Source organism: Cydia splendana, chromosome 3, assembly GCF_910591565.1.
Source record: "Cydia splendana chromosome 3, ilCydSple1.2, whole genome shotgun sequence".
In the NCBI taxonomy this organism is placed as follows: Eukaryota; Metazoa; Arthropoda; class Insecta; order Lepidoptera; family Tortricidae; genus Cydia; species Cydia splendana.
Window position 1 is genome coordinate 7,932,888 of NC_085962.1, and position 10,695 is coordinate 7,943,582.

The window sequence follows — 10,695 nt, forward strand, 5'->3', positions numbered from 1 at the left end:
GTCAAAAACTACCTCAGATTGCACGAGCTCAGTTTTACGCCACGCCCACTGAAGGCTTACTGAAGGCTTCTACAAACGTTGCAACCAATGGTATGCGATTTTAGATAATAATTGCTGGCTTGGTAGGAGCAACGAATTCAATCGGTCGAACAAATGCCATAATGTAATGCAAACCTATGGGATTATCGGTGACTCCTGGAGAGGCCCTGAAGGGTTGATGATGATGATGAAGGGTTATTAAAACCGTAACATACGTAGTATCTTCTTAGTAGTTTGTGGCCGTAACTCACTACCGTACCGCACCAAGGTCACGATGCGGTGCGGTAGTGTGTTACGACTTTTAGATCCATTCTCTTAGAACAGAATGGCCTACGGTCTTAGCCTCGATTGAAAAACTGAAACTGTCAATAATGGCTGATGACGTCAATGTCAAAATAAATCCGTCAATGTTCATATTCGTAAACCACCTGAATATTATATTTAAACTTCTATTATTAGAGAATTCTTTGTATATTTATAGCAAACAATAAAATGGCCATACTTCACAGAGCCCTGTTTACGTGGTTTATATTTTTAGTGTTCTTGATACTACTGTGTCTGAGATTGGAGTCGAGAACACACTGGAATTGGTTCATAGTATTTATACCAATGTGGGTCTATGATAGCATTCTTCTTATATACGTTTTGTTTCATATGGTATCGCACTGCCGGAATGGTATCGAAAGATTTAGAGGTACAATCAATAAACATGTGTGGTACATAGCAGCAATTGGACTGAAAATGGCAGCTCAAATCATAATTTGCATCAAATTGGAATATACAAAAGGAAGTCTTCCAATTTATGTTGTCATGACTCCAATTTGGATGTTGTTGCCTGTATTAAGTGTAGAAGTCTTCATGCATTTAATAAAACATTCTAGTGGAAGTAGTAGATACTAACATAACCTACTATGTGTTTTCTAAGTAAACTAGAACAATTACCAAATAAGTTTAAAATTCGTTTGAAGGACAAAATCTATGACTCAGAAGTGAATAAACTCAATATGCTACCTTCAAGAAAGTCATGAACATGTGACTATGTATTGTAGATAATTTTAAACTTGGCACTCATTCAGTGTCACCATAGAATGTTTACACATGTCAAATATACTCAGTGCGCCAAGAGCGTTGATGATATAACAGACCCGAGAAAAGTGTTTAATAAGGAATTTCAAAATGGCTATAACTGAATCCCCTGTGATAAAGAGTTCTATAGTGAAAGAGGTCCCAGCCGGAGGCACCGCTGTGCTGACATGCAACAGCAATGATTTCAATCACAATTTTATGTTTTGGCTGTTTGGCAAAGACAAGGTGATTGGCCCTGACAATCATTATGATGAAAGAAAGTACAAGTATGAAGTACTATCTGGAAAACTTCACATTGATGTAAGTACACTAGAATATTGTTTTAGATTTCTTAATATTACATACACTGATCTCTGAATATGTTCACATATTACACTGATTTGATTTGAATAATAAAGTAATTCTGACTAACCAGTTATTTAATTTTGCTTTATAATTTTTTTTATTAAAATTATGATTCAATTTTTAATTGTCAATTGTGCAAGTTATAAGACCTTTTTTAGCGTTGTTTGTTTAAATTCTTACAGAATGTTACTCCAGCCGAGTCTGGTTATTACAAATGCATCTCGAAGAAGCTTGATGGCTCAGGGATTGCAGTCGGGCAGGTTGAGATGATTGTCTCTGGTTCCACATTCTCCACCATTGAGGCTGTGAAGCTGATTGCTATTGTTGTGTCCATCATTGTGCTGATCAGCTGTGCTGTGCTGTACTGGAGACTGAGGAAGGACTGGAACAAATATGATGGCCGTGCTATTGTACCAGGTAACTTGTAATGCAATATATATTTTAAGGGGTCAAAAACTTACCAGCCTGTGATTTTCTTTTTTAAATCTTTTGTTTTCCGTAAGCCTGTTAAAATAGAACTTGTAAATGTTTTAAATTTAAATTGTAAAATTAAATGACTTTTCTACATTAAGTACTGTTTCATAAAAAGTTGAAAATTGTTTTATGGAAGCATAAAATTTTATTTACAGTTGATGACATGGAAGAAGATGATGGGGATGAGGTGTACAACCCAACCACAGTGACTTCTAAAAACCAACCGGTGGCCGGGCCCAGCCGAGGACCAAGCAGAAACCCATCATCGGAACATCTCCTCTACGGCATAGACAATCAGGGCTTGGATACAGACTTCAACTCCGTGTTTGAAAATATTCAAATTAAATCACCACATGCCAGTTTAATATAATTTATTCCGCTTAAAATATAATTTTGTATTTGACAATCACAAAGTAACAGTAAGGTAGATTGACAGATTCAATGGAGTTTACTAATATAGATTGTTGAAATCATTTCTGTTTCATGTTGATTGGTAAATGCTACTGTAAATTGTTATAGGTAGGTAAGAATAATTTAATTATATCAGCAACTTAAGAATATTAGTCTTTATTATTTTATTTATGCTATAACTTTAAATTGGTGAATGCACTTTTTTTCATGGAATGAATATTGAATTATGTACTTATTGGAAAACCAATACCTAGAAATGCAGTGTGCCAACAAAGAACTTACAAAAATTAACAATATTAATAGGTATCTTTAATGTCAAAGAGGGATCTCATACTATTAACGCTATGACAAGACTCAAAATTCAATTTAATACACTGTACAAAAAAATACCACATTTATTAGTAAAATCATTGATCACTTCTGTATGACGAGTCGTTAGTTGCCGACAGCGAGTGTTGCGTCGAGTCCAGAGTGTCATCGTCGTCGTCTGCGTCGGCCTCCATCTCGAACACTCGTACTTTCCTGCGGCTCGCGGACACCACCACGGCCACCCGGCGACCGCCCGACACGGCTATTCTAAAACCATCCATTTTATCCAGCACGGTGTAAATGCCCTGATCTAACAGAGATGTGATGTTTCTTCGAGATATTTTCTCATTAAATATACAGGACTTCGCTTTAACATTGAATTCGTTGGCATTATCCAACGCTATTTTTAGAGGCAACTGCACGAATATCGTACTTTCACTGCTGCACGGGTGCCGTATCAACATAGACAAGTACTCTGCCGAGTAAAACTGCAAGTCCAGTACTGCTACATTCTCCTCATCAAACTGTTCCTTGTTTAAGTCCCGTATCAAACCGGATGTGATGTAATATTTGATAGCTGAAGCGTTGCAAGATTTCTCCTTGATAGCCACCGACATAAAACAAATTCCATCACTTCCGTTTGCGTTGTTTGTAAACGCCATCATGAATCTTTGCTGAGCCGGATCAAACATTTGAGATACCCGTAGATTATTCTTAGTATGCGAACTTGATTTATCGTCATAACACCTCAGATTGTACAGAACTGAAAAGTGCTTTCCGGTATCTTTATCGGTGACATCGAACACATTATTGATGGCTTTTTTCAAAAACGTTTGTTGTTGCACTAGGGAAAACTTTCGAAATTCAGACATTGAGAAAATGGTTTCGTTATCTTTCATCAAGCACGCATTTTCTGCAAGAAACTTATGCCAGGGGTTGTCATCGTTATCAGTTAATATAGTTAGATCTTGGTCCTGAAGGTATTGCCCGAGTCTTTCCAAATTGAACTTCACTGGCTTTTCAGACACAGTTTCGCTCCCTTCCACTTGAACACTATCGAAGTTGTACAAAAACTCTGCAAGGTGCGTGAGTTCCTGCTGAGTTATTTTAACGATTTCGCTGGGCGTCTGTTCATCTAGCAATCTCGCGATGACGACAAAGAGCCACCGGAAGAAAGCCTTGTAGTGGCGCATGGAGATGTCGATCACTTGCTGCAGCTCTAGGCTCTTGTTCAGGAAAGCGCAGCACGCGCGGATGGCTTCCGTCACGGTGGCTTCCTCGAGGCCGAGTATCTGTAAACAACAAGTCCATTAACCTTTTACTTTGACTGAAACTCGAAACTATGTTTTGCGCACATACATATCGACACAATACGGGCTGCAAGGGCTCAGCCATTTTTTTTTTTCATTGAATAACAATTTTTGGGTGGAAAAGGGTTCAGGTGAGTGAAAAATATCACTGCCCTCGCCAAACTTTTATCACTAAGGTACACAAAGAAGGTACATATATGGTTACCAAACAATAGGTACGTCATGATTTTCCCTGACGTACCAGGATTTTAGGTCTTTTGTCAGGATTGCGGGCGAACTTGGCGAGTGTCAGGATTTTTCAGAAACCTCAACTTCCAGCTAGAACTGCTAGAAGCCATCTAAAAGTTTGGAATTAGGTTGAGGAAAGGGAAAAGACAAACACAGGAAGTTACTACAGCATATCGCAGTGAATTAAAAGGCTAGTGGCCCACCAAATTTTTTTTTTTTATGTTTAAACAGTTTAAAAAACTGAAGATATAGAGAGACAATAAGTTCGCTTATTGGAAATATCAGGATATTTAGTAATAAATAAAATAAATACCTGAAAAGTAATAAAAACACCTACCTTATATCGATCTGGTATTCTTGCCAAGCCTCTAAGTTCAGCCAGGTAGTAAGTTAGGCTTTGTCCAACAATGTTCAATTGCTTGAGAACCAGTTTCTGAATTGTAGAATAACTAAGTTCAACTGAGCTCCCTAACTTTTTTAAACCTTTTGCCGTTAATTCTTTCAGAAGAAACAACTCAAGCTGATCAGAGGGAACACCTGAAAATCCATAATAACATTTTAAATTCCTACTATTAAGTACATTGCATAGAATCCTAAATGAACATAAGGACCTTTCGATTAGAAAAACACATGGACATGCGCATGAGCATTGGACCCTTTTCTAATTGAAAGCCTCATATTTGTTAGATGCAGACTCACATCAATATTGCATAGCATAATTAATCATAAAAATTAATAACATGAAGAACTTCCACTGCTCTGGCGCGCACAGTTTCCTCAACTCAGTTATGAGTAGGTACATAAGCAGCACAGCCACAGATACTAATGGTATGTTTTGTTTTTGTGCTTTCAACAGTTTCAACACACATAGACTTAAGTTGTGAGCGAGAAACAATACCCACATCTGTATTACTTCCTACAATAACTTATAGTAAATTCAATGATCTCGTAGGACTCATATATTAGGATTGTGAACACATAGTGCATTTATTCACGGAAATATTTTACCTAGCATAAGTAGCTCTAGTAGATCTGCAGACACTCCACCCTCCGGAACAGATGCAGCATAGTACGCCATTTTTGTATCCATTTCCAATAAAATGTGCTCCCAAGCTTCAGTAATAGATATCATTGTCTGATCAAGATGAGACATCAACTGAGTCAGTTGGCTGTGTTTATTCGCTACGACAAAGATCTCCTCTGCATAGGCCGACAACACACTTGTGTTGATAAGTGCTACATACAGGTTGTTTGTAGCTCTGTCTAAGTAAAATACTTGCATCATACTAAAATCTTCTGAAAGATTTATGTCTAATACTTTGAATTCTCCAAATTCGTCTTTTGCAATTTGGGTGAGATGTATAGTTCCATACGGGTATCTGCCAAACACACTCATGTAGATGTGTCCAGTGCCATAGCCAACCAGCAGCATGTTGAGCTGGGTCTGCTCCTGCATTTCTTTGATGTCCTTAACATTATCCTCAGAAGCCTGATTTTTATAGCCACTGCTAAGAGATGGTGTTTTTTGGAGAAATATTGATGAATCATCCTGAAAGATTTAAGGTTTCTCATTTTATTTTTGCAATAAAATACAAGTTTTTTACCTATTTTTTTCATCAAAGACCCCATGGTCCTACCTGGAGATTAAAATGGCTATTAGATGTAATTTTTAAGATTTTCTATTAGTTGGTATTTTTTAAAATTTAATTCAGTTTTGGAACAAATGAATACTTACATAGATATTATACTCTGTTGCACTTTCCAGAGTAGTAGCTCTGACTGCCCAAGTGATGCAAGTGATTCCATAATGCTTTGAGTCTTCAAACTCTTCGGAAGGCTCCTGCTCCAAATCATACTTGTCGAGGATTTCCTTGTCTTCTATATCCACTATGTGGACGCTGCCTGAACTGTAGCCAACTGCTAATGCCTGAATATAGTACAGAATATATGATTTATCATTGTATGGGTTGACACAATTATGCATAACTGCTTTCATAGAATTTATTCCAAAAATAGGACTACTACGGCGTTACCAGTATTACTAAATATTCTTAGCTTCAATACTCTTAAGGAATCTAAAGAAAATAAAATCAACACCTTACCTTTCCATCAGGCCTCCAAGCCAAAGCTTGTACAGTAACATTTTCTTTAGGTGGAGATAATGTCCACACTTTTTGCCAACTTATAAGTCTATGGACTTGCACTTCTCCTAACAAAACATGTTAATATTTGATTAACTCTAGGCAATCAGATTTTCATAAAAGCTAACTGTAACTTAGAAACACCTTATAACGTTTTCACAGTAGAAATGTACAATGATATTGAAATAATTTTACGGTTTAGACTCACTTGTTTTAAGTCATTCGCGCGACATGTTTCGGAGAGCCTAGGTCTCCTTTCTCAAGCACTAACAGGTGACAAGTAACTAGTTAGTCTAAACCGTAAAATTATTTGAATGTTAGTATGTCTCACAACAGTTTAAATTCGATTATGTACAATGATAGTTTACCAACTTACCTTTGAAGTTACTTAACGCTAACAAATCAAGTCTGTTGCTCCAAACCATAAGATCAACTTGGTTGGCAACATGCCTTTCTTCCAATTGACGCATTCCACAGTGATACATGGCGGCAACGGAACGAACCTACTTTTAAATAACTGTGGATCTAATTTACTAGTAAGAAATAGCCAGAATCGTTTGATATTAAAATGCCTGAACTCGTAAAATAAAATAATAAACAACGCATATAACTGGCTCAGCTTATAATACAATTTTAAACAATTTGACATTGACAACAGAGACAGTTCTTGACAAGAATACGTTCAGAAACGATAGATTATTCTTGCACATAGCGCATGTAACGAAATTTTGATATTCGTGTCTGGCTTTTGGCCAAGGTTGCCAATGTTTCTAGACTTTGATGGGGACATGGAAACTCAATACAATTTGGTTGCCCACGACCTCGAAAACTACCATAGTAGCAGTGGTCGGAAGCAAAGAATATAATACTGTCGGAAGCCTCGTTGCCGATCGTGTAGCAGGGACTTTAAACTTAACTACTATACCCTAGTACATAAAGGTACAATAACATAGAGATGACACGGGGGAGGAGCCAAACGACCGAACGAGATGCACTTATGGAAATTTCTGTAGGAGTAGCAGAGAAAGCGGTATTATTGCTTGTCCTTGTCACAGTCTCACTTTTTGTTTGTTACCCACCAAAAATTTAGTATGGTTTATGGTGGGCAACAAATATCCCGACCGAATTACGTAGATTGTTTTTGGTATGTTGTCAGGAATGTTAAAACGTGTTTTTAATATTGTCGCTTTGCGTATGTTTTGTCCCTCACGGAGGCACGCGTATAGCTCATCTATGTAATACTAGATCTATGCCCTAGTAGCATTTTCGTTGGGGCCCACGGTGCCAACGGTAGGGAAAACGTTGGGATGAGGTTCGTTCCGTAGCCAACATTAATTTTGTATTGGCCCACCATCGCATTTACCAACATTCGCTGTGGCACAGATAGGGAATGCAAATCGGTTATTTTCGGTTATTTTTTGTATGGAAATTATCGGTTATTAACCGAAACCGCGGTTATTTCCATACAAAAAATAACCGATTTGCATTCCCTAGGCACAGATGCCCAACAATGGGCCTTTGTGTATTTTGGTACCGTTGGCTAAACAACGATAATATTCGTTGGCCCAATGATGACATATATCGCATTTACCAACATTGGCAGTGGCAGTGATGACCAACAATGGGCCTTTGTGTATTTTGCTACCGTTCGCTAAACAACGATAACATTCGTTGGCCCAATGGTGACGAAACCGCATTTACCAACATTGGCTGTGGCACGGATGCCCAACAATGGGCCTTTGTGTATTTTGGTAACGTTGGCTAGTCAAGGATATCATCCGATGGCCCAATGATGACAAATATCGCATTTACCAACATTGGCTGTCAAACATCAAACATCAAACATCAAACATCAACATTTATTCAGCAAATAGGCCACAAGGGCACTTTTACACGTCATCATTGAATTTACATACAAGGAAAAATAATAACATCAACAATTTTATAAAATAAAACTAACAATTCAATCTAACGTATTACAATTACTAAGAGATGTATATGGTCTCTTAATGTCGAATTACATAAAAAATACAGATACTAAACACAAAAAAAAAATCTATAATATTTAGAGGTGTAAATGTCTCTAGGTGTCAGAACTATAAGATTATATAGTTTATCAAGTTATCCTTAGAGATGTATAGGGTCTCCAAGAGTCAATATCCTGTATAATTAATACATTCATTAAGAGAAAAGAAACATACGAGAGCAGAATGAGGCGTCTCACTGTAATTAATTAATAAAAATAAAGTTACTAAGTATAATAGCTTGTGTTAGCTTAAACAGACCAGTCTCCACAAACAGCACCCGTTCACGAGTATGACGCGTATCTCAGCCATCGCCTCCCTCAACCTTCATTCGGGAAAGTGGCGACCCGATCAACGTGTGTGTGTGGCACTGATACCCAACAATGGGCCTTTGTTTATTTTGGTAACGTTGGCTAATCGACGATATCATCCGATGGCCCAATGACGACAAATATCGCATTTACCAACATTGGCTGTAGCATTGATGCCCAACAATGGGCCTTTGTGTATTTTGGTAACGTTGGCTAATCAACGATATCATCCGATGGCCCAATGATGACAAAAATCGCATTTACCAACATTGGCTGTGGCACTGATGCCCAACAATGGGCCTTTGTGTATTTTGGTAACGTTGGCTAATCAACGATATCATCCGATGGCCCAATGATGACAAAAATCGCATTTACCAACATTGGCTGTGGCACTGATGCCCAACAATGGGCCTTTGTGTATTTTGGTAACGTTGGCTAATCAACGATATCATCCGATGGCCCAATGATGACAAATATCGCATTTACCAACATTGACTGTGGCACTGATGCCCAACAATGGGCCTTTGTTTATTTTGGTAACGTTGGCTAATCAACGATATCATACGATGGCCCAATGACGACAAATATCGCATTTACCAACATTGGCTGTAGCATTGAGGCCTAACAATGGGCCTTTGTGTATTTTGCTACCGTTCGCTAAACAACGATAACATTCGTTGGCCCAATGGTGACGTATACCGCATTTACCAACATTGGCTGTGGCACGGATGCCCAACAATGGGCCTTTGTGTATTTTGGTAACGTTGGCTAATCAACGATATCATCCGATGGCCCAATGATGACAAATATCGCATTTACCAACATTGACTGTGGCACTGATGCCCAACAATGGGCCTTTGTTTATTTTGGTAACGTTGGCTAAACAACGATAACATTCGTTGGCCCAGTGAGCACAAATATCGCATTTACCAACATTGGCTGTGGTACTGATGCCCAACAATACCAGTTGAGTTTGCTTGTGGCGTCACTAGATGGCGTTACTGTCTCCAAACATCGAAGTTATGGTTATTTTCTCGATTATTCCGGATATAATCATAATATTTTTTTAAAGTAACTTATAAATCTAATAGCTATAACTATAAAATTAATACATAAATTTAAAAAATTGTATTTTAATAACATTTTCTCAATTTAAATCTCAAAAAACATAAATCTCGCTTACGAAGTTTCGAAGTGCGGTTAGTATATATACAAATTAGAGTGTATAGTAAGTGTACTTGCTTCGGCAGTACATATACTAAAATTGGAACGATACAGAGAAGATTAACAACAACTGCTGCCTAGCCTAGGGCCTTCATGTGGATACAACCAATGCCTACCGTAGTAGTGTAATTGTAATATTTATCAGCAAAGGCCCAACGTCGTATTACACAACCACTTACTTAACGTAAGGTAACTGTAGGACTCGTAAACAAAAGCCCATTACATAATTAGACTGTAGGCACACTATAAATTACACAACTATTTACCTACGGTAGTATTGTAACAATCCTACACAAGGCCCAACGTTAAAGTTACAATGTTGGCCCTTTGTGGGACAAGCTGTGTTGGGTCTTCAACCTGGTGCACGACTACCTACCGACCTACCTGACTTGCCGTTGGGTAATTATTGAATTTGCAAACAGAAGCACAACGAAAAAATTGGCCTTTTTTATTTTTTTGCAGTTGGCCCTACAGCAAGCCATACGGCCAAATGTAACAATTAACCAACCATCACACAAATGTGTATAGGCCCAACCACGGCCCAACCAAAACCACCACCGTTGAATAATTGTATGATTTATTTAAATAGGCCCAACGAAAAAATTACTCTAATGGCCCTCTGTTGGGAATCTTCGGGAGGGCCTTTGTCGAGGGCCCTCCAGCAAATCGTACGGCCAAATGTAACAATTAACCAACCATCAAACAAATGTGTATAGGCCCAACCACGGCCCAACCAAAACCACCACCGTTGAATAATTGTATGATTTATTTAAAAAAGCCCAACGAAAAAATT

General features: G+C 38.0%; 3 protein-coding genes across 3 annotated transcripts; 2 read left to right on the plus strand and 1 right to left on the minus strand.

Annotated features, from left to right (window-relative positions):
- Positions 1-430: 430 nt before the first annotated feature.
- LOC134806381 (transmembrane protein 60) lies at positions 431-1,084 on the plus strand. Its single transcript, XM_063779606.1, has one exon. The coding sequence runs from the start codon at positions 532-534 to the stop codon at positions 937-939; it is 408 nt and encodes a 135-aa protein (XP_063635676.1). The 5' UTR covers positions 431-531; the 3' UTR covers positions 940-1,084.
- A 127-nt stretch (positions 1,085-1,211) lies between these two features.
- On the plus strand, positions 1,212-2,507 carry LOC134806380 (uncharacterized). Its single transcript, XM_063779605.1, has 3 exons — positions 1,212-1,425; positions 1,653-1,887; positions 2,100-2,507. The coding sequence occupies exons 1-3, from the start codon at positions 1,216-1,218 to the stop codon at positions 2,312-2,314; spliced, it is 660 nt and encodes a 219-aa protein (XP_063635675.1). The 5' UTR covers positions 1,212-1,215; the 3' UTR covers positions 2,315-2,507.
- Positions 2,508-2,762: 255 nt separating this feature from the next.
- Positions 2,763-6,958, minus strand: LOC134806389 (anaphase-promoting complex subunit 4). The gene is made up of 6 exons (XM_063779640.1): positions 6,720-6,958; positions 6,305-6,411; positions 5,938-6,129; positions 5,211-5,751; positions 4,540-4,739; positions 2,763-3,956 (listed from the first exon to the last, which is right to left on the minus strand). The coding sequence occupies exons 1-6, from the start codon at positions 6,826-6,828 to the stop codon at positions 2,763-2,765; spliced, it is 2,343 nt and encodes a 780-aa protein (XP_063635710.1). The 5' UTR covers positions 6,829-6,958.
- Positions 6,959-10,695: the final 3,737 nt, after the last annotated feature.

Bases quoted from the DNA above. Each gene is read 5' to 3' on its own strand.
- LOC134806381 (XM_063779606.1), top strand. From the start codon at position 532: ATGGCCATACTTCACAGAGCCCTGTTTACGTGGTTTATATTTTTAGTG.
- LOC134806380 (XM_063779605.1), top strand. From the start codon at position 1,216: ATGGCTATAACTGAATCCCCTGTGATAAAGAGTTCTATAGTGAAAGAG. The intron at 1,426-1,652 runs GTAAGTACACTA...AAATTCTTACAG, and splicing joins CTGGAAAACTTCACATTGAT to AATGTTACTCCAGCCGAGTC. The intron at 1,888-2,099 runs GTAACTTGTAAT...TTTTATTTACAG, and splicing joins TGGCCGTGCTATTGTACCAG to TTGATGACATGGAAGAAGAT.
- LOC134806389 (XM_063779640.1), bottom strand. From the start codon at position 6,828: ATGTATCACTGTGGAATGCGTCAATTGGAAGAAAGGCATGTTGCCAAC. The intron at 6,412-6,719 runs GTAAGTTGGTAA...ATGTTTTGTTAG, and splicing joins AGCGTTAAGTAACTTCAAAG to GAGAAGTGCAAGTCCATAGA. The intron at 5,752-5,937 runs GTAAGTATTCAT...TAAATCTTTCAG, and splicing joins CAACAGAGTATAATATCTAT to GATGATTCATCAATATTTCT.